The sequence below is a fragment of the Annulohypoxylon truncatum genome (assembly GCF_022578515.1).
Source record: "Annulohypoxylon truncatum strain CBS 140777 unplaced genomic scaffold F4807scaffold_4, whole genome shotgun sequence".
In the NCBI taxonomy this organism is placed as follows: domain Eukaryota; kingdom Fungi; phylum Ascomycota; class Sordariomycetes; order Xylariales; family Hypoxylaceae; genus Annulohypoxylon; species Annulohypoxylon truncatum.
In genome coordinates, this window is record NW_025953790.1 from 790,118 (window position 1) to 814,653 (window position 24,536).

The 24,536-nt window shown below is 48.7% G+C and overlaps 7 protein-coding genes across 7 annotated transcripts; 3 read left to right on the forward strand and 4 right to left on the reverse strand.

Annotated features, from left to right (window-relative positions):
• Window positions 1-54: 54 nt before the first annotated feature.
• On the reverse strand, window positions 55-3,949 carry F4807DRAFT_411124 (uncharacterized protein). Its single transcript, XM_047996676.1, has 7 exons — window positions 3,565-3,949; window positions 2,185-3,484; window positions 1,663-2,007; window positions 1,556-1,603; window positions 1,337-1,449; window positions 1,019-1,287; window positions 55-953 (listed from the first exon to the last, which is right to left on the reverse strand). Exons 1-7 carry the CDS (start codon window positions 3,766-3,768, stop codon window positions 695-697), a joined length of 2,538 nt encoding a protein of 845 aa, XP_047857968.1. The 5' UTR covers window positions 3,769-3,949; the 3' UTR covers window positions 55-694.
• A 219-nt stretch (window positions 3,950-4,168) lies between these two features.
• On the forward strand, window positions 4,169-10,022 carry F4807DRAFT_265864 (nucleic acid-binding protein). The gene is made up of 2 exons (XM_047994525.1): window positions 4,169-9,077; window positions 9,146-10,022. Exons 1-2 carry the CDS (start codon window positions 4,248-4,250, stop codon window positions 9,722-9,724), a joined length of 5,409 nt encoding a protein of 1,802 aa, XP_047857969.1. The 5' UTR covers window positions 4,169-4,247; the 3' UTR covers window positions 9,725-10,022.
• A 705-nt stretch (window positions 10,023-10,727) lies between these two features.
• F4807DRAFT_265873 (Rapamycin-insensitive companion of mTOR, N-term-domain-containing protein) lies at window positions 10,728-15,277 on the reverse strand. Its single transcript, XM_047994526.1, has 2 exons — window positions 12,480-15,277; window positions 10,728-12,423 (listed from the first exon to the last, which is right to left on the reverse strand). Exons 1-2 carry the CDS (start codon window positions 14,865-14,867, stop codon window positions 10,804-10,806), a joined length of 4,008 nt encoding a protein of 1,335 aa, XP_047857970.1. The 5' UTR covers window positions 14,868-15,277; the 3' UTR covers window positions 10,728-10,803.
• Window positions 15,278-15,512: 235 nt separating this feature from the next.
• F4807DRAFT_265905 (polysaccharide lyase family 20 protein) lies at window positions 15,513-17,059 on the reverse strand. The gene is made up of 3 exons (XM_047994527.1): window positions 16,137-17,059; window positions 15,860-16,060; window positions 15,513-15,801 (listed from the first exon to the last, which is right to left on the reverse strand). The coding sequence occupies exon 1, from the start codon at window positions 16,927-16,929 to the stop codon at window positions 16,144-16,146; it is 786 nt and encodes a 261-aa protein (XP_047857971.1). The 5' UTR covers window positions 16,930-17,059; the 3' UTR covers window positions 15,513-15,801; window positions 15,860-16,060; window positions 16,137-16,143.
• A 2,408-nt stretch (window positions 17,060-19,467) lies between these two features.
• F4807DRAFT_265933 (uricase) lies at window positions 19,468-20,712 on the forward strand. The gene is made up of 2 exons (XM_047994528.1): window positions 19,468-20,352; window positions 20,423-20,712. The coding sequence occupies exons 1-2, from the start codon at window positions 19,572-19,574 to the stop codon at window positions 20,527-20,529; spliced, it is 888 nt and encodes a 295-aa protein (XP_047857972.1). The 5' UTR covers window positions 19,468-19,571; the 3' UTR covers window positions 20,530-20,712.
• A 362-nt stretch (window positions 20,713-21,074) lies between these two features.
• Window positions 21,075-21,690, reverse strand: F4807DRAFT_456798 (ribosomal protein L13; the record flags this gene model as incomplete). The annotated part of the gene is made up of 2 exons (XM_048000935.1): window positions 21,075-21,593; window positions 21,670-21,690. The coding sequence occupies 2 exons, from the start codon at window positions 21,688-21,690 to the stop codon at window positions 21,075-21,077; spliced, it is 540 nt and encodes a 179-aa protein (XP_047857973.1).
• A 315-nt stretch (window positions 21,691-22,005) lies between these two features.
• Window positions 22,006-24,256, forward strand: F4807DRAFT_265982 (Cu,Zn superoxide dismutase-like protein). The gene is made up of 5 exons (XM_047994530.1): window positions 22,006-22,400; window positions 22,564-22,693; window positions 22,797-22,874; window positions 23,100-23,826; window positions 23,961-24,256. The coding sequence occupies exons 1-4, from the start codon at window positions 22,209-22,211 to the stop codon at window positions 23,663-23,665; spliced, it is 966 nt and encodes a 321-aa protein (XP_047857974.1). The 5' UTR covers window positions 22,006-22,208; the 3' UTR covers window positions 23,666-23,826; window positions 23,961-24,256.
• Window positions 24,257-24,536: the final 280 nt, after the last annotated feature.

Sequence of the window (24,536 nt, forward strand, 5' to 3'; positions counted from 1 at the left end):
GGTGGAATCCATGCGCTAACCGTTATAAGTGTCTTGTATTAATAACGGTAATAGCTCTTTCCCTCCCTAGCTGCCCTGGCTGCCTAGATAGGTACCTCCCTGACCCTCATTTAGAAGGCGCAGTGATAGAACCCTTGAAGTACCCTGGTAACTGCCAAACAATTAAGCTTCATAAAATCCTTACAAGTACCTTCCCTGGTAGTCTCGAACTCGAAATTTCTACACTCAACAGTTTTACAATCTAGTACTATGTAGGTAGCATGTGTATCTAAGTTTTATTGATTACACCGTTATGAAGAAGCAGTATGATATAAAATGAGCAAACTTCGGTTACTCCCGTCCCGCAGTTTCCGCGCCTCGATTCGATCAGTGGAGCTGTCCATCCCAATATGTTACAAGCTCTCTCATTTCAGCTTGACCCCCCTCAGCCTCATAAAAGTCAACTCGGTCAATTCTCAAGAGAAGCAGAATCAACTTTGCTGTGTGAGCGTATAACTGTACGCCAACTCACATAATTATACATTCTGGCCAATCCCTCTTAATTCCCAGGAGGATACCCGTCGTGTATTACATAAACCCATACCGTGTAACTCCTCGCATGCTTTCAATGACAGGTCCCAACTCCTAAAAGCAAATGCAAACTACCCACTCCGTTCTCATCTAAACGACTTAGTAGTAATAAGCATCACAAATGCTAAAGTTTTGACCGAACCGCCTCTAGTCTATATTTGACGTCTTTAAGCGCCTTGTTACTAGGCGACCAATCATCAAATTGCTTCAGCAACTCGGTCGTCTCTGAGTATAGTTCTGTCTTGACGAATTCTTCTTCTAGCAACCCACGCATAATCCAAGGTAATAAAAAGGGGTTGGGATTCACTAGCTTTTCTGGCTTCTGAATCCGACAAGGTACACTAGGCACGTCAGTTGTCTCCAGGGCATGAGATATCGCAAGACTATAATATTCATATTAGCAATATTTCTTCATATATTCATCTTGGGGTCATCCGCCAAAACTTACTCGTAAACTTGCTCGTCGTCGTAAAGCCTTGAATGACCCTCTCCAGAGTAGAGACTGCCGGCAAGTGGGATTGAAAGCTCACGAATGAGCCCGTGGTCAGATATCCCTAGGTTTCGTAATTTCAAAGCAAACCCGACCAGATGAGCGATGAAGTCAGGGGCATGAATGCGCCCATCTATGAACACGGCGCGATAAATGTAAGGATGTGAAGCAGGCGTATAGATCGCTGACTCCATAGGAACTAGTTGATCGTCGATACTGCCAATGTACTATGACACTTAGTATTTGCCAAACACGATTGTTACAGACATTACTTACAGTAAGACGAGCACCATAAGACACAACAGCCTCAAGGGCATGCCGGTATCTTTTTGATATTTCGCTCTCGGGATCGGCAAACTGCCATAGCTCGGCGGCAGAACCCATCAGCACTGTAACACCTGAAGTCAGTAATTGTCATTTATAAGATCAAAAGGTCATCTATGACCCAAAGTAAATGCTAGGGGGTGTATTGATGTGATTCCGGGAAATACTTACTACCCATGCCGGATTTATAGTCGGGGAAAGGTCCAAGCGAAACCCCGGCTAATCGTCAAGTGTCAGTAACAAATATCATATCGGCTATTGAGGACATATTTACTAACCCATAGCGCATACGCCAATCTTAGATCGAGTTATGATGCCCAAATCGATCAGCTTTTCAAGAAGCATCAGGCCAACAGGGACGCCTTGAGAATGGCAGGCTAGAACGATAAGATCGGCGCTGCGGATATGTTCTATCCAGTTTAAAAGGAGTTTCCAAAGGTTGTCGACCCTTTCTGCGATCTTGCCCTCTCCTTCCAGAGCGATCTTTTCGATCTCGCACCCGCCGCAACCATGACTGTCTGTCCATCTCCGTATAGCCTCAGCACAATGGTTTGCAAATCGAATCGAGGTGCCTGTCGGCTGCCCAATCATTGGCCGAAGGAACGAAGCAGGAAAAAGACCATCTATAATAGATTAGTATCCCGCAAAAGGTACCAAAGACTCATCATCTGTTATGTATCCCCAATTAGGTAGAGGAGGGACGAGTATATACAGAAAAGATGGAAACGTACTACCACTGTGTTAGCGTTTGTCCATCAGAAATACTAATTAGGTGCAAGATATTTTTTTTCATGCATACCGTATACCAATAGCGACAGCTTTCTTGATTTTTGGCGGCTCTTTGACAAGGAATACATGGTTCGCAGGGGGTTGCTGTGTCCGCAGTAGTAATTGTGTAATTTGCTTGATGATTGAGGGGTTATTCTTCATATGATATGTATTACGGAAAGACGGTAAAAGCAAATTCTGTGTAGAGGACTTGCTTGAACTTGGCGTAACCGGTTTTGCTGGAGCAGTCTTCGTAGAGATGTCTGACTGAGGCGTGCCTGGCCTTGATAACGACTCATCGATATCCAAAGATTGAGGTCGTCCCCTCTTGCTTCTCCTGATCGACTCTACCCGAAGCGGTGCTTCTTTTGGAACCTTCGATCCCTTAATCGAAGGTTCCTTCGCAGGCATAGCATTTCCGTTAACCTCAAGACTAGTCGACTGTCGTGGGTTCGCTTCTGAGCCATCACCGATGACAGCCAACTCGCCAGCCTCCGGCGCAGCTGCCTTTTTCGTGTCATTCTTCTGGCTGGTATCCCTTGACCAAAAAGCCCATGTTGAACTAGTAAGTGGCTGACTTGGTTCCGTCGGTTTTGAAGGCGAAGCATCTTCCATCACCACATCCGGTGTCTCCTCCGAGGTAGACTTCTGAGCCGGACCAGTTTCTGTTGTCGTTTGTGCAGGATCCTTTGGTAGCGTAGGCGTCGTCGAATACCAATATCCAAACCATGAACTTGTAGGTTTAGCGGGTTGAGGCGGTTCAACAGACCCTTGGCTAGGCTCGGAGGGCTGTTGAGGAGTGTTATTAACCTGCGCACTTTCGGGCCCTACACTTTCAGATTCTTTAGGCAGATCGACATCCATGTTATCATCCTTCGATGTAGTTACCTCCGAAACTGATGGCCTACTAAACCATCCTCCCAGCCAGCCAGAAGAGTTCAGAGGTTGTTGCGTTGGTTCTACCGGGGGTTTACTAATGCTGCTGTTTGTAGTCGCGTCCGGACCCTCTTGGTCTTTTGGTAGATCTTTTGGAGCATCGTTTGCACTATTCACATCAGAACTACCAACGTCGTTTGTTTCCTGTGGTTTCACGGATTTGGTATCATCTTGTTTGGATTGCGTGCCTATTTCGGAGATCTTAGGCAGGGTTCTGATGGATTGGCTATCGGACTCGCTGTTATCATTGTCCTTCTTAGACTCAAAACGGCTGAAGTCGGGAGATGCACGGGGGCGTAGAGTTCCGCCCATGATATTCTGATGTGAGACTTGGGTCGAAGCAGACGACTTAGGCACTCGTGGCCAAGAACCATACCAGCTCCGGGACTTGCGTACCTACAACATTGCACACTTCAGTCAGTAACAGGTATGGCGATGTGATAAAACTTAGTTAAGTGATTCTGTAGGTTGCAGACCTGCTTTATGTCATCGGATTTTGTGGATGTAGATGCAGATGCATTCGATCCATCTCCCTTCGCGGATTGCATAGAATGGCCTGGAGCTGCGGATGCCTGTGACGCAACACTGGTGCTGGCTTGTGATCGCAAAGTTGCAGGCAAGCTAACATCACTATTCTCTTTGACAGAGGGATTCGGTTTTGCACGCTTGCGGGGACTCATGATGGTTCACCATGTAAAATCCGAGTAATCGGCTCCATAGATGAAATACTTTGTTACTATGAGAGATTGCTGGTTTGTCGTGTCGCAACTGTAGACGTCAGGAGCAGCAGAAGTAAACTCTATCTGGGCACCTATGCCTCGGAAGCAGTAGCTACCTACAGTGAACACGTTGAGACCGTGGTCCTTGTAAACCAAAACAAACCTCCAATGGAGAACGATAAAGGGTGGATTCGGCGGGGTGCTCTTGACCCATAGGCCCCTCTAACTGGGGCACGCTAATTCTTGTGCATGATGAGTTTGTGTACCTAGGTACATCGTGGCACTGGCATAGAATTGTACTAGGCTTATCGATTATCGATAACTGCTACCCGCGAAAGAAAAAAAAGTTGTCTGGGCAATTGAATGCACCAAACATCACCAAGCAATTCTAAGGCCCTCCGCCGACGGGCACAAATAAATCGGCAAATCGCTTTGATACCATGAGTTCTCTCAAAAGGAAAGATGCCCCTGGGGCATCTTCGTCCTCAAAAGCCCCGAAAGCGCAAAGCGACTCTCGACCGTCAAAGCGATCCAAGTCCGAGAAAACCTCTGCTAAGGATGATACTAAATCGAGCTCGAAATCGAAATCAGCCAAGTCATCTGCAGTATCGCGATTGAAGGAAGAGGAACCTCTATTTCCTCGCGGGGGTGGAAGCGTGCTCACTCCTCTTGAACACAAGCAGATCTCAATCCAGGCAAAGCAGGATGTTCTCTTCGAGCAAGAGTCTGGGCAAGGTGCGAAAAAGCCTGATCGCGTTCCCAAGAAGAAGAAGGTCAAGGTTTCTAAGGACGGGAAATCCGGGAAATTCCTTCAGGATGACGAAAGCGCAAAGATAGAGTCTCTCAACTATAAGCGACTAGTGAAGGGCTCTCTAGTCCTCGGCCAAGTCTCCGCAATCAATCCCTTAGAACTCGTCCTCGCTCTACCAAATAATCTCTATGGCCACGTACCTATCACCGCCATCTCAGACGCTCTGAACGAGAAGATCGCGGCCGAAGCGGCTGGTGATGAGGAAGAGGAAGAGGAAGAGGACACAGAAGAGGATGGCCTTAACCTAAAGAACATGTTTAAAATTGGCCAGTATCTCCGTGCTTATGTTACGTCAACTATCGAAGAATCAACCGCTCTTTCTACTAAACCTAAGAAACACATCGAATTATCGTTGCGTTCTACTCTCACCAATACGGGTTTATCCGACCAAGATGTTATCGCTAACTGCACAGTCATGGCAACGGTTGTTAGCGCAGAGGATCATGGGTTCGTTATGGAACTTGGACTCTCAGATTCAGACGTACGAGGCTTCTTGCCTCGAAAAGAGCTGGCTGAGGACATGCCTGATTCGCAAATGCAGCCTGGGAGTGTTATCCTATGTCTAGTGACAGGGAAGAGCACCAATAGCAAGGTTGCGCAGTTGACTACTCTTCCAAGAAAGATCGGGAAAGTTCAAAACTTTGCGTCAGAAGCGACTACGATCAACGCATTCCTACCAGGGTCTGCAGTGGAATTTATGGTGTCCGAGATCGCCAAACGCGGAATAGTAGGCAAGGTCATGGGATCACTAGACGTCACAGCGGATTTAATCCATTCGGGTCTTGGTCCTAACGCTCTGGATTTGGAATCTAAATACAAAGTCGGGAAGAAATACAAGGCTCGTGTCATCTGCAACTTTCCAATGGCCAAGGATCCGAAATTGGGTATTTCTCTGCTGGACCATGTGGTTTCTCTACAGTCGAAGTCAGCCTCCTCAGGTAAAGTTCCTTCGGACGCTCTTCCATCATCAGCGATAGTAGAACAGTGCACGGTTACCAAAGTCGACCCAGAAATCGGCCTTTTTGTTGATGTGAGTGTGGATGGGGTACCTGGGTTTGTCCACGTCTCAAGAGTCAAGGATGGCAAGGTTGATATGTTATCCGAGTCTACGGGTCCTTTCAAGATGGGTTCCGTACATCGCGGCCGGGTAGTGGGTTATAATGCCATCGACGGCATGTTCCAATTATCATTCGAGAAGCATGTTCTCGAGCAGCCATTCCTGCGGATCGAAGATATTCCCGTCGGCGAAGTTGTCAATGGGGAGATTGAAAAGTTAATAGTGAACCAGGATGGTGTAGGTGGTCTGCTCGTCAAACTTGCTGAGGGCATTGTTGGACTTGTCCCGGAAATGCACCTAGCGGACGTTCGGCTACAGCATCCAGAGAAGAAATTTCGAGAAGGCCTTAAGGTCAAGGCTCGAGTACTTTCAACCGATCCAGTCAAGCGACAAGTCAAGCTCACCCTCAAGAAGACGCTCGTAAATTCCGAGGCAATTCCACTAAAGTCTTTTAACGAAGTCACCGTGGGCATGCAGGTCCCTGGTACAATCATCAAGTTGCTCCAAAACGGTGCTATCATACAGTTCTATGGCACCCTTAGAGGGTTTTTGCCAGTCTCGGAGATGAGCGAGGCCTACATTCACGATCCGAAGGAGCACTTCCGAGTTGGCCAGGTCGTCAGCGTTCATGTATTGAATTTCGATGCTGAAGCACAAAAACTCTTCGTTTCTTGCAAAGACCCATCTGCTTTTGGCCTCGAAAAACAGAACGCCCTCAAGAAACTCCGGCTCGGGGATCTTGTCTCCGCTAAGGTTGTCCAAAAGACCGAAGACGATGTTTTGGTTGAGCTGGTCGATGGCTCACTGAAGGCCATGATATCAAAATGGCACCTCGCTGATAAACCAAGCAAGTGCCAATTTGCCTTGAGACGCATCAATGTTGGTCAAACTCTCAACGACCTTCTAGTCTTGGCAAAGAACGAAGCCCGGCGGTTTATAGCGCTTTCCAAAAAGCCGAGTTTCGTTGAGGCCAGTCAAAACGGCAAGCTTCTTACTTCTCTGGAGGAAGCCAAAGTTGGTCAACTTAGACAGGGTTTCGTACGGAATATTACTCCTACAGCAGCCTTTATCCAGTTTTGTGGCCAACTTGTTGCTTTACTACCCAAGTCGAAATTCCCGCAGGAAGATCGAAACAAGGCGGATTTTGGACTTGAAAAATATGAGTCAATAAGTGTTAGAATTGATTCTATTGACAGTGACAACGGCAGAATTGTTGTTGCTTCATCTTCGTATGTAGAGGAAGAGGACGCCAAAAACGGTGCGAAGAATGGCTCCAAAAACGGTGCTCCCTCTGCCCCAGCGGAAAAGCTCGAAAACCCAGTAGACGAGACAATTTCGTCCACGGATGATATTTTCGTTGGCAAAGTCACCGAGGCCAAGATCATATCAGTCAGAAGTACACAACTTAACGTCAAGCTTTCGGACAATGTACAAGGACGCGTAGACGTCTCTCAAGTTTTTGACTCCTGGGATAAGATACCGAACCCGAAATCACCGTTGGATCCTTTCCAGACGAATGACATAATCAAAGTTCGAGTTCTAGGTGTCCACGATTCCAGAAACCACCGGTTCTTACCTATATCGCATCGATCAACCCGCTCAATTCTTGAACTGTCTGCTAGACCATGCGATCTAAAGGACACTACCCCTCAAATATTAGCATACGACAAACTAGAACTGGGTTCGACTCACGTTGGTTTCGTCAATAATAATACCGAGAAGAATGCGCTCTGGGTAACACTCTCGCCGGGCGTACGAGGCAGGATCAGCAACCTGGAGATATCAGATGATGTATCCCAACTTGAGAACCTTGCGGCAAATTTTCCGATAGGGTCGGCATTGCGAGTTCGCGTTCTCGCGATTAATGCGGCTGAGGGCCGTCTCGACCTCTCGGCACGTTCTTCAACTTCCTCGCCACGTCACACTTGGGACTCTATTAAGCAGAATATGGTCCTTCCTGGTCGAATCACAAAGCTCAACGAACGACAGATCATCGTACAACTGAGTGATGCGCTTTCTGGCCCGGTCCATTTGATAGACATTAGCGACGATTACAATCAGGCAAATACATTGTCTTACAACAAGAACGACGTCATCAGAGTTTCAGTTGTTGAAGTCGATAAAAGCAACAAGAAAATTCGACTCTCGGCCCGCCCCTCTAGAGTATTGAACTCCTCTCTGCCTGTTAAGGATCGTGAAATCACTCAAGCATCACAAATTAAAACTGGAGATATCATCCGAGGTTTTGTGAAGAACGTTTCTGACAAAGGGCTATTCGTGGGACTCGGTGGAAATGTCACAGCGCTGGTCAAGATTTCCGATCTTTCGGATAGATTCCTTAAGGACTGGAAAGATGAGTACCAAGTCGATCAGCTTGTCAAGGGTCGAATCGTCTCTGTAGACTCTGCCACGGGCCACGTGCAGATGAGTCTCAAGGCTTCGGTCGCCGACAAGGATTATGTGCCGCTTATCAATTACTCGGATCTTCGCGAAGGCCAGATCGTTACGGGAAAGGTCCGAAAAGTAGAGGATTTCGGTGCATTCATTGTCATTGAGAACTCTACGAATGTTAGCGGATTGTGCCATCGCAGTGAAATGGCCGAGAAACCTGTCGAGGATGCACGAAAGCTCTTCAGCGAGGGAGACACGGTGAAGGCCATCATTTTGAAGCTTGATAAACAGAAGAAGCGAATTAACTTCGGCCTAAAGCCATCGTATTTCGAAGGGGAAATGGATGTCGATGATAGCGATGAAGATGAAGATGCTGGAGTTACATTATTGAACGATGAGGGCGATGACGATGATGAGATGGAGGACTCCGATGCCTCCGTACTCATTGAAGGGGCTGATAATGACTCAAACGAAGAATCTGATGATGAGGATACTGAGATGGTGGATAGGGAGGCCGACGAAGTTGCCCCTCTCGATGCTGGTGGCTTCGACTGGTCTGCCGGTGCCCTTGATAAAACCGACGCAGAGGACGCAGACGCAGATAACGATGCGAGCGCGACACAGAAGAAAAAGAAACGGAGAAAGCCGCAGATCGAAGTGGACAAGAGCGGCGACCTTGATGCGTTCGGTCCCAGGACAGCCGTCGACTACGAGCAACTTCTCAACCGCCAACCCAACTCCTCCGCGCTATGGATCGAGTACATGGCCCACCAGATGCAAGTCAGCGAACCCGCCAAAGCTCGCGAAGTGGCCGAGCGCGCCGTCGCGACCATAAGCAGCACCGAGGAGACCGAAAAGCTCAACGCCTGGATCGCCTACCTCAACCTCGAGGTGCGCTTCGGCACCGACGATAGCGTCGAGGAGGTCTTCAAGCGAGCCTGCCAGGTCAACGACCAGCAGGAGGTCCACCAACGCCTGGCGAGCATCTACATCCAGGAGGACAAGGCTTCGGTAAGTCCGCAATCCACATACATATCCCCCATTCTTTCTTGTTATTTCCCAACTAACAGCCTCGGCAGAAAGCAGACGACCTCTTCCAAACCCTCGTCAAGAAATTCGGCGCCGAGTCCCCCGAGGTCTGGTACAACTACGCGCACTGGCTGCACTCGGCGCGGGACCAGCCGGAACGGGCGCGGGCCCTGCTCCCGCGCGCGACGCAGGCGCTGCCTAACCACGCGCGCTTCGGCCTCATGACCAAGTTCGCGGCGCTCGAGTTCGTCTCCGCGCACCCGAACCCGGAGCTGGGCCGCACCATGTTCGAGGGCCTGCTCGCGACTTTCCCGAAGCGCGTCGACCTGTGGAACCAGCTCCTCGACCACGAGGACGCGGTTCCCGTCGACTCCTCTTCTGGTGCTAGCGTGAACAACAAGAAAGCAGCCGTTCGCGACGTCTTCGAGCGCGCGATAAAGGTCAAGGGTTTGAAGGCCCGCGCTGCGAAGAAGTGGTTCAAGAGGTGGGCTGATTGGGAGGAGAGGAATGGCGATGCGAAGACTAGGGCTAAGGTTAGTGCTAAGGCGGCGGAGTGGGTTAGGGCGAGGGCTGAGGCTAAGGAGAAGGCTGAGAAGGAGGCGGATGGGGAGGGGAGTGATGATGAGTAGAGTAAAGTAGTCGGACGGGGAGGCATTGATGCTTTCCTACGTTTGTTTCTACGTGATTTTAAGGTCCTTGGTTCTTTTCGTGCGTTGTCATGGACTGAACTGAGCTGAGCTGTCTGCATGCATTGGGTTCAACGGTGACGACCCCTAGATTAGAGGTGTATATCTACCTAGGTCAGGCGTATAAAAGAAATCATATTACAGTTTTTTAGCACCTGATATTTTCGCCATCGATGTTTGCTGTGTAGACTTACTCGGCTCAAAGACTCGTATACTAGGTACCTAGGCATTAAGAAACCCGGTAATTCTAAGCACGACATATACACACGAACCAGGACATAAGGCACAACTCAGTATTCGGTCATATTTTCTTTCCTACGTAGGTACCTAGGTATTCCTCCACGCGTTCGATTTCTAACATGTATGCGATACTGTGTGTACGTACGCATTTGCTTTGCTACTTTTGGTATTTTCCTACTACAAAGTTCTAGGCCCGTCTCCCCTCCTCTCCCCTTTCCCCAAGTCATCGGCCACTTCAAGAAACGCCCGGCCGTTTAGGAATGCGTGGATGGACGGATATGCCAGAACAGACTGACCACCTCCTCCCTGATTCCTCAACCAACATAGTGCTATGAATGGATCCCCCAATCCGAAGCCTCCTGGGAAACAGATGGTATGGTACGTCAAGAGGCCAAAGTCAAAAATGGGAAATCGGAGGGCGGTAGGTAATAGTACACTCGAATCGTCGACAGGTCTGTTCGTCTGTTTCAAGACAACAGAGCCAGATCAGACCAGACCAGATCAAAACAAAGCAAAAGCGCAAGAAATAATGTTGGCCTTCGTGCCGTCCACCCGCCCCGACCAAATATGCAAGATGCCCCCCAATTCTTCCCCAAATGCGCGCAGGTGTGATGATGATGAGATGATATGAAACGATTTATCGAGAGGTCATTGTCGCGTTGATATTGTTACAGAAACAAAAACAAGTTTTGGGGGTTCGAAATCGTGTCAGAAAAGCAGAGAATTTATATCTTGCTAGTTCAATATTCCCCGTTCGCCTTCTATTGACCCACAAGTTAAAACTATAATGATGCCATTTGAGCCTTTGCTGTGATCTTTTCTAGCTCGGCCGGGTCGCTGATGCTCCTCTGCCTTTCAGTCCTCTGCTCGTCGCCGGAGCTGCTTGCGGATTCGTCGCTGCTATCTTCGCCGAATACGATATGCCTTAGGACGCTCTTGTCGAACAATTCGATCACTAAATGGCGATCCGGTAATCTAAAGTGGTGGCATTCCATCATCGCCATGACCTTGCGGAATAGCGCAGGTTGCCGGAACCCCGGGGCTTTCTTATGTCGTAGCTGCATTAACTCGACTTTGGCTTTTTTATAGAGTACCATATTGCCTAACTCGGTCATAAGCTCTAATATCCGCTGGTTGGTCTCGTCCTCTTCGTGGATTTCGGTAGGCGGTGATTCCAATATCGTTTTCTGGGTGTCTAAGAGTGCAATAGTTGCCGGAACCTCATGCTTCCAAGGCTTGCACGAGAAGAATTTCGAAAGGTTTGTGGGAACACAAAGGCCCAACGATATTCCCAGAGGCGTGGTGCATGACTCCCAGCCATGTTCGGATAGTATCTCTAGTCCGTGCGTAGATCTAGATATCAAGCCTAAGACGAAGAAAGCGGTACCTCGAAGACTGAAAACTTCGTGAGACTCGGCGATCTCGATGATATGTTCCACAACATCGGTTGATTCAAGGAATGGCGCTCCAAGTTCCATAGAACCAACGTTTCCTACTGCCCACAGACACCCTTTGACTTTCGTTATAAGTTCGGGATCTTCTGACTGCATTCCGTATTCCCTGATAGTCATCGCGAACTCTTCGAAGTGGCCCTTATCCTCAAGCAATTTGCAACCTTCTTTTGTACGCGACAACTCACGGTAGAAATGCGGCGGCACGTGGTTATCTTGGTCTGTGTCCAAATCGTCCTCGTAAATGCTGAGGCGATGTGGTTGGTCTTCTTGGGGGTCAGTGAAGGAACGAGCTAGACTTGCTTCGATGAGTCCAACATAAGTATCATTACGTCCAAGAAACCAGTCGTCCATCTCGTTGCTGATATAGTCCAAGCCATCCAAATAGTGGTAGCCGATGGAGGTCGACAGAAACCGGAGCAATAGAGGGGCACCTATCTCTCCAAGATGGTCCAATGCCGGACGACACTCCACAATGTATTCCAACAAAGCTTTGCTGTTGCAAGCCTTCTCCAAAATCTTAACAGATGTGGCGCAAACCTCAACGTCTGGATCGTATAACTGTGTGACGAGTAACTGAATTGCCCACTTTGAGTCCGATACTATCTGACCCGCTGATGTAACTCGGTGCCTCGTCGCATACTTTCTAAGCACGTTCGTGGCATGAATTCGCATGTCTTTTGTGCCAGCCGTCAGAGCTTTTGACAGAAGTACACGTGGATGGCCCTGGAGGCTGTAGTCGAGAGTGGCGAGGAGCAATTTGATGAGGTCCGGTCTTTGCTTGAAATCGACAATGTGATACATCATGTTAAATATCCGCCATCTCTCGAGCATTTGGAGCCCCCTAGGATCGCTGCTAAGGGCACCAATCATAGGAAAGTAGCCGCCACACAACGTATCGGTGAGACGGTCTCTCGAGAACATTGGATATTGCGCGGTTAAACCGCTTGTCTGTAAGCAAGGTAAGTATATACTTCTCTAGAGATTTCATTATGGATAAAACTTACCGGATCGCACTGAGCCAGGCACTCCGCGATCTGTCTCAGTAGCTTGTTATCCGAGAGATACTTCGTCCCTTCTGCCGTCTGCAACAGCGTATGGATTAAAGCGCAGCCAACCCGGACATATTTCTGAGTATTCCGTGTACTTTTGATCTCCGAGAATTTGAACTTGAAAGGTCGATAGAAGCCAACCAGCCTTTTCGCGAATTTTGATGCCTTGATAGCCTCTTCTACGCGCTTACCGTTCAACAACGGACCTTCGATTATCCTCTGAACAACATCCCAATTCCACTTGGAAGGATTTGAATGGCCAAGAACTCCTGAATCTATCAGCAATTGACGGAATGTAGCATCATCAGCATTGACTACAAGGTTAGGTTTGGGCGTCTCTTCCACGTGGCTCATATTTTCAAGCATACTGCTTGAGGGAAGGTAGCCAGCATGGTAACCCGACGGAGATGATCGGTAAAGCGTCCGACTGACACTGCTGATTTGATAGATAATCCCGGTAGCGTTGAAATGCGCCTCGTCTTGGAATTGAGAAGCAGCTGCGAACAGCTCTGGAAGTAACTGGAGCTCACTGCTCCAAGAAGAAGGGAGGATTCTACTAGCGAGTTTGAGAGTCTCGCCGATCAGTAAGGTAGTTTTTCTCTTCAGCGTAGGATCGTCGGTATCCTGAGCGACTAGAAGCAGATTAGGCATCATCCCAGCCTTGATGAATATAGCTAAAAGCAGTGCCGTATAATGCTCCACGAAATTCTGATCTGTGCCGTCATCCTCATAAACAGGCCCTTCTTTATGAGAACTAGAGCTCTTTAATGTTGTTACCCTTCCATATGTCGTTAATCGCCGTCCGGCAAGGTATGACGTGGCCCATGCAGGTGGTTTTATTCGAAGTAGGGAATAGAGCAACTCTATTATAAGATCCCGAAGTGTCGGACTGGGTAACATCAGGCTCGATATCAAGGAACCGATCGCCCTAAAGTTGTACATGGATAGAGTCATGAGTCCGGGCCAACTTTTCAGAGCAGACGAGATTGCCTTCGAATTTTGCTTCACAACCCCTTCGTAAGAGAATAATGAGTCGGTAAAAGCCGTAAACAATACTTCCAGTTCATATCCGGCTCGTAGGTATTTGCGCGTATGCGGCGAATCCATCAGGTAAAGGAAAACCGAGGAGAGTGATTCGGGAGACTTGTAACTGCCTTCAGCAAGGGATTCTGAAAGCGGCACTAAGCCACCGGACGCTACCAGTAAGGCGGGATCTCGTAAGAGAATCTCAGCGAGGGTTTCGATGCAAATCGGCCGTAACCGATCTTCCACCTGCTCGGCAACTGCCGCGATAGTCCTGACCACCGCTCTAGACACTTCGCGAACACCATCCTTCACGTCCAAAAAGGCACGAACGAACTTGAGAGCCTGCTCGCGTTCAACATCAGCCTTGCGATCCTTGGCGAGAGACACTACCACCATAAAATCGGTATTTAGACCGCGGATTTTCTTGAGGGACGCCACGTCGGAAATTGAATATCGCAACATGCGATAGCCTGCCGCGACAACTTCCCTGCTGTTGCTGAGCAACATGACCTGCATCCGATCTCCAAACACGGACCACACCAAATCATACTTCAAGGTAGGGTATCTCTTAAACAGGTCCACGAAGTTGTTAGCGCGTTCGACGTAATATTCTGCAGTCATGCCCTCGACTTCCAGGGCTTGCAATATCTCCGCTAGCGCAAAGGTGGGGGATTCGGTTGGTTCTTCGATCTCCGATCCGGCGCCACTCCTGGATGCGCTCGGCGGTGATCGCACAGCATTGTTAAGTAAACCCTCGTTTCGAATTCTGGTGGGCGTGCTAGGCACCGCCTTAGATCGTTGCGCATCGCTGATTCTCTGCCTCAATTCCTTTATCCTCGTGTTTGAAGCCGTTAGCTCGGCTTCTACCCTCTGACGCTGCTCTTTGGTCTGTTTCGCCTTCTTAGCGTTCAGAGCCTCCAGCATGTTCTCGCTTCCCTCCTTGATCTTCATCTCACGGCTAAGGGAGTCCTTGAGCGCATTAATTGTATTCTCGGCCGCTGATTCGTCATCCTCGTCCAGTTTATCGCGTACATAAACATCTGCTCTGGAACCGGCTCTCGATTGGATATTTTGACTGCGCAGATCGGAGCTGAAACTCCCCGGGGGTTGTGAAGGGTTCAGGGAAGAACCTCTTGGGGCAAAAGAGGCGGCGGCAGAAGGAGCAACGGATCGGGCACCGTTGGTTGCGGCGCCGGGTGGTTGAAGGCCGCCATCTCGATCGAGGCTCGGTCGCGAGGCAGCTATTGGGGAATTAGCTGCGTGTGTCGGTTGGGAGGCCAACGACTTCTGAGTCGGCGTCGCTGAGCTGCTCAGCATGGTGGAAGGCCCAACCAAATGCCCACCGTCTGGGTCAGGTCCGCAGCGCCGTTCATGAGAGAGGCGAGTGTCTTGTCGGGCAGTGGTGGGTTCTTGGGTTCTTGGGTTCGTGTTGTACCGTGACAAGTTGGACGACTTTGGACCGTAACGAGCGGGCGGGTTCGAGGTAACGGCCTGTCAGAAAAGGGCGGTCAATGTAGACAATCAAAAAGTGATTCTCAATATAAATTTGACAAAGGCGCAAAACAAATAACTAGCAGCGATTGAGCAGGCACAATCAGCCAATATTCGTTGTCATATCTCGTAAAAGCGTTGAGGTTTCTAAGTTATGTCTGTATCCGTCTGTACTGTAACTTTAGCTCCAGGACTGCTGGGTCGTCCTGTTTAGTGTTTTAGTGTTTTAGTGTTTTAGGCCCACACGATGGCGGGTCAGGTTGCGGCCGCTTGTGCCAAGACAGCAAGAGAGAACAAGGATATAAGGGAAATTGTGGGGCAAATATGGAGGGCAGCAATACGACTGGACCTTTCCCCAACTAAACAGAACCTTGGAACTTCCACTATCTCTTCTGCGGTTCTATTGTCATATATTACGATAAGCATATCGTCCTTTTCTTAAAATAAAGTAATTTCTAGAAACCTTAAAAGATGGAAGCGAGTTTATATACATTTAATCTAGTATGACTTGTAAAAATCTAGGTACAGTTTCACGGAGTTTAATGTTTTAGATTAGGTAAACGTTCTCACAGTTAAAGTTAAACTCCACCCTAGGCCCTAGGATTACATAAGTGTTCTCTCCAGTCTAGGGCTGCATCTCATAGCTCATCGATATGTAACTCCTATTGGTCAGTCAGTTATACGTGTATGCCAGGTTTAGGCTATCAAGATCCAAGAAAGAACAGTCGGATGCTTGGGATACGATTAGGGTGTTCTCTACCTGTTAAGGAGTTAGTACTATTGTAGTATGAAGAAGCCTTTGAACATTCCAAGTTTACCATATTTCTTTTCTCCATACAAGGCATCTCTATCGAATGCCGGTTCTTAGAAAGCCAACACTAAGCTTAGATCTAACCTCTACAGGCCAACTTTTATGGGGCTCCTTCTTGAGAATACCCAGCACTTAGAAACATGGATAAAAATAACCGATCATGGTATGTATGTATATCAGAGACATTCTTCTCAGCGAAACATTGAGTCTAAATATGTATAATGGCTTAGTCAAACTATAGACAAGAAGGATATAAAAGAATATACAAAGCAGTTCAGAATCACCTCACGATCATTTCTGGCTGGGGACCACATCCTCATACTTGGTTCCAACGCTAATCTCGTCAACCCAGAGTGTGCGAGTTCCCTGGGTTCCCTCCATTTTCTTGTCGTCGTGCCAGCCATTCGCGTATAGACCGGTGCGGAACTGAAAACCGTACTTCTTGCTGCTGTCGTCGTACGTCGTGATGATGTTGGACTCCTCCAACGCCTGCTTGCCGTCGAACCAGACCTTGTAATAGCCCGTGGCGTCACTCCTCCACTTCGCCTGGAGGACCACCTGGTGCCATTGGCCCGGTTTGACAGTTCCGATCTTGTACTTCTTCAGCGTGCTCTTGCACATGTTTCCCCCTTTGCTGCGGATATAGAGTTGATCCTTCTCCAACCAGATCATACCCGAGGGGATCCAGTTGTCCTTGCACGTGTTCTCCGGCGAGTCCTCGAGGTTGCTGATGAACTGCGCGATGTTGTAGGACTGCCCGTGAGAGGTGTCCCAATTCGGGTCTAGCCTGAATGCGAAGCCGTAGAATCCATCGTCGCCGACCTTGTAAACGTCTTTCTTGTACACTTCCGAGTGGTATCTTCCGGTGTAACTGGAGTCGTATATCTGAACCACCTTGATCGACGTGTCCGGCTTGTACGATTGGTCACTGACTTGAGTTACGGTGCCTTTGTGTTCGTGGTTGACGCCGTCCCAACCAGACAAAGTACCGTGGTTCTTGAAGGTCGGGGTAGTAGTTGGGGCGGCAAGCATGCCTTGCACCAGAAGTGCAAATGCTACGATCTTAGAGGTATACATGGTAGTAATGGGCTTTGCTCCTTTTATGTGAAGTAAATGGGTGTGGTGGAAGACAACATTCGATAATTCATCACCATTTACCCCAGATGTCCCAACACTTATATACCTAGACGTCCATACTGAAGTGACGACATTCTTTCAATATGACAGCCGCAAGAGAGGAATAGGCAATCGAAGGTCGATCGCGATTTCAGATATTAGATGCTGACGGATCGTGACACGAAGTTAATCTCTGAGGTCGGTTGAAGGCGTATAAAGGCATCAGCAAATGTCTTGGTTTGCAATGTTTAGGTAAATAGTCTTCAAAGAATTGACATGGCACAAGCTCCCGGTTGGGAAATTTGGTGAAATAGACGCAAAGGAGGAGCCGAGTTGCGGGTCGTTGATGGCGAGGGCTGTCAGCTCTGAGATCCCGTATACCATGTAAATCATTTAACTCGAATCGCTCAGCCTTAGCTAGTGTAGGTTTCAAGGCAAATCAGATTCCTAAATGCTCTCATATAGGAAAGAGTTGAAATATAGTTCATTGAAACGAAACGGTGGTGGCGTCAGCAACTCGATATGACCCGAATTTCATCGTCCTTGCATACCCTTTCTTCAACCTCCACTGTTCTATATTTAGTCATCATATATGACTTAGCTTGGCAACTTAGTCCCAATTCTTCAGGGACATCCTGTTGTGAATTTTGATATATTCATCAGGCTTTCCTCGATGATGGCGGGCATTCACCGTATCGAAAGTTGGTTGAACCTGGGCAATTCGAGGGCAGATGCTTCTAAATCCATGTCATGACATGAGCAGAGTCGGATAGACGTAGTACTTCAACATGAGGTCGACTACATTTATCTTAAGTCCTTCAACGGGCTCGGACTTAATTATTTCCTTAGCAAAGAATCGGACGTAAAGCCAGCTGTCCGGCTGTCTGTGCTGAGCCGCTTCTATCGTCTTAGAGACTCCTTACGTGTCCATCGGGCGATAATAGTCTGAGTATGGGTTTTTTAGCTTAGCTAAGACGTATGAGATCCAGCTGAAGCGGCTTACCGTTTTGCTCACCGGTTATTCGCCAGTCAGATATCACATCCTTACCTCTCATCGACTCCGACTCATCGAGAGTCGAGACATCTCTAATGACAGGTTCAGCTAGCACAAGAGCCCAGTAGATATCAAGGTACATTACGTGTGCAATCTTATTCATCAAGGTTACCCCTCAGCCTGGGCGAATGATGATGACCTACATGGCTGGGCAAGTAGGAAGTCATGGGTTCTCTTGTCCTTGTCGAATATGTCCTACCCCTTTGAAATGACACGATTTTACGTGGAGATCTAGAGTTCGGAGTCCGGACCGCCTTTATATATATTCTTAGGGCTAGATTCAGATAAGAATCATGGCTTAGGTAAAGATTGAATTATCATCTGGACGATCAGAAAAGGCCATTAGATCATTACCCAGCCTCTTTTCCGTATAATTACCTAGCAACGTACATAGCAAGTAGGTATCTTTATCGGCGGCCGAAGAGAGATCCACGGATAGACTTACATGATGTGTTTTGTAGCGGGCAAGGGTAGCTGAGTACCGAATTCGGTAGGAGGTTATATATCGATTTAGGGACGTCGGCGGGCTCCGTAAGGTGTAACGAGCCGCTAAATTGGGTATCGAATTATCATTGGAGAAACTTGGGGGAGCTTGCGGCAATCTTTGACGCTTTAGACCCATCCGGAGCTCGTTAACTGGGTCCATTTTACTGGGAACTCCCCTCCTCTCTAATACCCGTCGCCGTTCTTGTACAACCACCTACCTCATCACTACACTGTCATGTACTTCCCTCATCTACCTATTCTCTAGTAAAAGGTAAGTACTTTGGTAAGCCTCTTTTCTCTCTCTCTCTCTCTCTCTCTCTTCCTATCGGTGAGCAGCGAAGCTTGGGATTTCATTCTTGTATGCACCCGCCACAGGCGCTTTCCGATCTGCAGAAGAGCCAAGCTACGGACTCCTAGCCATTCCTAGCCATCTCTAGCCATTGTTTTAGGACCCTTAATTCACTTTACGTACCTAGTATTCGCGTCTCTGCGTCCGCCTGTCACGCCCCTACGCCCCTGCGTCCCCATTCGAACCATGATTAGGTTGAGTGTATGCAGCTCGACTTGGAGTGGAGGGTCGGTAGTGGCTTCGTTGGTAACTTGGTGACTTCGAGAAAAGCTATCTCCAACTTAGGGGTCCGAGGTACATGGTTCCAAGTTCCGAATCCAATGTATGGTGAATATAAATACGCAAGAGATTGCTATCTCCATTTCCCTTATTCGCATGCGTCTTTTTCTCCTCGATTCATAAGAGTGACTCGATTAGTGATTCACGACTCTTTCTTTTCTCTTGTATTTGTTCTCCTGGCTCTCTTCTCATCCACGTTGTCTCGTCTCGTCTTGTTTAAATTGTGATTTCACAGGATAGATTCATCTTCCAACATTGCATCACGTTACACTGGGCCAGCCTCTATAAAACAGGATTCTCTGCATTTAAAGGGTCTCGGACATCAATTTTCACGGAATTCCCAACTCTGCTCCAGAAGCGAAGGGGAAGGCGAAGAAATAAAACTCCTTAATAATTCTGCGGATACCATAATATTACCTATAACTACTATACACCATGCCTGTCGTATCAGCAGCTCGCTACGGAAAGGACAATGTCCGCGTGTACAAGGTCCACAAAGACGAGGCGTCGGGCACGCACACGGTGACGGAAATGACCGTATGCTGTCTCCTCGAGGGAGCGATTGAGACGTCGTACACGGTGGCGGACAACAGCGTCGTCGTGGCCACGGACTCCATCAAAAACACTATATACATCAAAGCCAAGGAACACCCGGTAAACCCTCCGGAGCTGTATGCTAGTATTCTAGGCCAGCATTTCCTAGACACATATGCCCACATCAGCGCCGCCAACGTCAACATCGTCGTCAAACGATGGACTCGCATGGTCATCGACGGAAAGGAGCACCCCCACAGCTTTTACCGCGACGGCGAGGAGACTCGCAACGTGGAAGCCCGCATTACCTGCCAGGGAATTGAAATCACAAGCGGTATTGCCGGATTACTTGTGCTGAAAAGCACGGGATCGGCTTTCCACGGATTTGTCCGAGATGAATACACGACTCTCCAGGAAACCTGGGACCGTATTCTGTCGACGGACGTCGACGCCAATTGGAAGTGGAATACCTTACCAAACGTGGCGGCGGTAGAGAAGCAGGTGGCCCAGTTCGACAAGGCCTGGGAAGACGCTCGCAAGATTACGATGAAGACGTTTGCGGAAGAGAGCAGTCCTTCGGTCCAGAACACGATGTACAAGATGTCGGAGCAGATCCTCGATGCTGCGCCGGAAACTCAGTCGGTCACTTACGCACTACCTAACAAGCATTACTTTGAAGTCGGTAAGTGCTTCACTGTTCACCAGCCGCCTCTTCCACATACAAGACTTTCTAACCGTATTCAACCTCGCAGATTTATCATGGCACAAAGGTCTCAAAAACACTGGCAAGGATGCCGAAGTGTATGCTCCCCAGACCAACCCCAACGGTCTTATCAAGGTCGAGGTCTCGCGATCATAGGCGTCATTCTCATGTATCTTGTATCATGTCTCCGGCGTTCGAGTGAGCCTATCCTTGACTTTTTGAAATTGGAATTTGTAGGGAAGCGGCTTTTAGTCGGGTTCCCAATGACTGCATTATCATCATAGGACGGGCTATTTCCCCAATAATAGTAGCTATATACCACTTAAAAATAAGAAAAGCATTCAAAGTTCAACTTCCTCGTCTTTGAACCGCCTTGTTTCGTCTATTGCCAATGTGCTTCTCATGTAGCCCGAGTCTAGTCTTACCCACCTTCCTTATAGACACTCTCGTTCTATTGTAACTGAGACCACCAACATGCCCAATCTTACTAGTACTTCCAAGGTTCATGGTAATTTTCCATAATGTTTGTCATGAGATGCTTTCACTATATGCATGCACAATATGATACAGGGCAGATATACGGAGCCAAGCTTTTACTTAGCAGTTACTGCCGTCTAGGTGCCTTGAGCCGTCCCGAATCCAGCTTCCACTCTTTTTTTATTCTTTTGTTCATCTTCGACTCCTCCTCAAACCCCCTAACCCTATAACCTCTCTACATCCGCCCGCCTAATCTCCTTAACGGCCTCGACCCAGCCCTCCTTCCCCACGGGCACGCCCGCAAAGCGGATAAGGTTCTTCTTATACGGATGAGCGTCGCCCTCGAAGGCCTTGAGGCGGGCGATGCGCTTCTGGCGAAGCCTGTTCTTGGGCAGCATGCCGCTTACGGCGCGGCGCAGGACCTCGGCGCCGCCGTGCTTGGCCATGAGCACGTCCATGGTGACGGAGCGCAGCGAACCCGGGCGAGTGTTGTGGCGGTAGTACGTCTTCTGCCACATCTTGCGGCCCGTGACGTGCAGCGCCGCGCAGTTCGTGACGACGACGTAGTCCCCGCAGTCCGTCGACGGGTCCCAGATCGGCTTGTGCTTGCCCATCAGTATCACGGCGATCCGCGACGCCAGGCGCCCCAGCGACGGCGGCGTCACGTTCGGCTGCGTCGAGAGCGTCGGGTGCGGCGTCGCTGCGGAGATGTGGTGCCATGCGCGCGAGTACGCTAGCTTCGTCTGTTTCGGAAGGGGGTTAGCGAAGAAGCTTTTTGCTAGGTATACTAAATTATGTCGTAGGGGACGGGTAGCTTACCAGCCCGATGGTTTGCGACATGACGACTGACGGCTCTCGAGGGAGCTATGGCCCCTCGTCGTCGCAGATGCGGGGTCTTGTTTTAGGGTGTCTTGGCTAGGTGATCATATGCCGGTCGTGAGTGCCGTTGTCTTGGTGCAATGGCACGTTGTCGTCGTCGAATTGGTGATTTGAAGGTATTTTGAATTGGTCAATGTTAAAGAGCGATAGCAGAATTTCGATATTCGAAAATCACGTGTTCGGTAGCTACCGAGTTTCTACAACTTTATCGATAACCGAGTGAGTTAGGTAAGGAAAATGCCCCTCACTAGTGACGCAAGTCTCGAGCGCCGAAGACCGAACTCGCAGGAGCGGGATGAGGGGACAATTGCGTGGATGGATTTCAAAGCAGGAAGCTGCGTTATTACATTATTGGTTTCTCGACTAGAAAAAATGTGGATTCTCATCGTGTAAGTGAACGGCTTCCAGTCTATTCCATATATGTCCATAATATGTGATCAGTATCATGAAATCCCCTTCCTCTTAGCCCCTCTATTCGTATGATGCTGAGATATTTGCACGGTATCTCGTTCCGCTCCTTTGCAACATCTACTGGTTTTTTCTGCCTTGGTTTTGCTACCGAGTCCTACTTTCATCGCAACCGGCGAGAGACATCGTCCTATACAAAGAAGAATCCCGTCGCCACACAAGATAAGATGGCGATTCAGAATCAAGTCAAGACTCCTTTCCAGGTTAGTTTCTCTATGTTCATATTTCACGCTTACACGTTTACCTGCGTACATACCTAGATATGTACGTAGACAGGGATATGAGAGCTTTGAAAGGAAAAAAGGATGAATGATATTGAATAGAGTATAGAATTATGAGCTGATAAGAACACAACGCAAATTCTAGACCTTATTCGCCGTGTCGATGACTTGTGATGGTTGCGTCAAGTCAATTTCTGATGCGCTGTATAATCTCGACGGCATTACCAAGGTCGAAGCCAATCTGAAGGATCAGCTCGTAACAGTCGAGGGGACTGGTAAGAGAGGAATTTATCAACGAGAGACTTGATTCGTCTCGTCTCGGGAAATTCTTCACTCGAGAGGTGCCGTGTTGGGCTAATATGACCTTGTCATGAATAGCTGCGCCGTCTGCGATTGTAAGTGCCATTGAATCCACAGGCCGGGATGCTATTTTGCGAGGATCGGGTGCATCAAACGGTGAGTGGAAATTTGTGTTTTCCTCTCGTACTGGTTGGACTTTACGAGCTCGCGTTTATGCAAAGAATCGGCCATTATTTTTGGTCCGCATTGAGCAGACCCTGTTCTAACTTCATCCCTAATTCACACGCTTTACACGTCCCCCCACGTTGCCGGATTGCCGGAATTCCTAAATTTGGGATGACACCTCAATCAGCTATCTGACTGAAATCCTTTCAGGCGCAGCTGTATGCATTCTCGAGACGTATCACCGCAACGAGAAGGGTGGTGAGGAGTTGGTGCCTGCTTCTGCTCCAGAGGCGTCTACAGAAGGATCAGGAGCAAGTGACAGGGAGGTCAGGGGCTTAGCTCGTATGGTGCAGGTCTCTCCTACGACAACTCTCATAGATTTGACCGTCCGTGGCGTTACCCCCGGAACATATGCGGCCAGCATCAGAGAATACGGCGACCTGAAATTTGGCGCTACATCTACGGGACCGGTATGGGCAGGTGGAAGCGGCACGACTCAACCTCGTGGTATCCTCGGTACTGTACAAGTTGGGAGTGATGGTCGAGGCGCCACGTTTCTAGACCACCCCTTTCAGGTTTGGGAAGTTATCGGACATGCAATGGTTGTCTCTAGACAACACGAAGGGGTTGCGGAAGCAGAGTTGAAGAACGATGAAAACACAGTCGTCGGCGTCATTGCGCGAAGTGCTGGGATGTGGGACAACGATAAGACGGTGTGTTCGTGCACCGGGAAGACACTTTGGGAGGAAAGAAAAGACGAAGTTAAGAAGGGTATGATCTAATTTTTGGAGTAGTTCGGTACGATTCCGGATCGCCAAGGCGTTTTGAAGAATAAGGATCTCCCATCAAAGTTATCAGCGTTCAGTCCGTTCCCTCATCGAATAAGACATCTTCGAACATGCCGACCTTAAGGGTCCTCTTGCTTCCCAAATAGTTCATGAAGGTATGCAGGGAAATTCAGGGACTTGTCTTACATTTCCATCCCGATCGCAACGCACAGCAACTCATTGCGGCGCGATCCGTCGTAGTATTACATTGTTAGCGGCAATCCATTCTAACATTTCGGTATGCTCTTAGCCTCTTACAGGACAGACATTGGACGAGGTTACATTGAATCAAATGACAGGTCCGACATAGGTCTGCCTTACTCGTGTCATTCGATTTATTTGGATAAGAAACACTCCTCATCAATACAAACACGTCCAGGGGCTTCGGGATAACAATGCCGAGCTGTTGCCCAGAAGAGCTTTATAGAATCGCGTGATGTCGATTACTTGATGGCACGATACAACGACCCACGGTGGCACCACTGCCATCCCCTAGTCCAGATCTCATGATAAATCGCCGCCAAGAATTGCCTCGTTGGGATGCCGTTCCTACAAAAGCCACTTACCGTCCAATGAACCAAACGAAACATAGACGAGATGAAGCCTTCAACGGCCATTGCTCCCCCGGCCCTCCTCTGGCCTAACGTCGGCAGAGCGTCGAAGGTGATCGTGGAGAAAAGACATGCGAATAATGGCAGATCTTCGACTTCTTTTCACTAGAGGGACTCGTGGGTAGGGGTTTCTCCAAAGCCAAGTCTGACAAGACGTAGGATTAAGAGTCTAGCTTCGCCGTTAACTCCCGAACCCCAGCCACCAAGCATTGCTA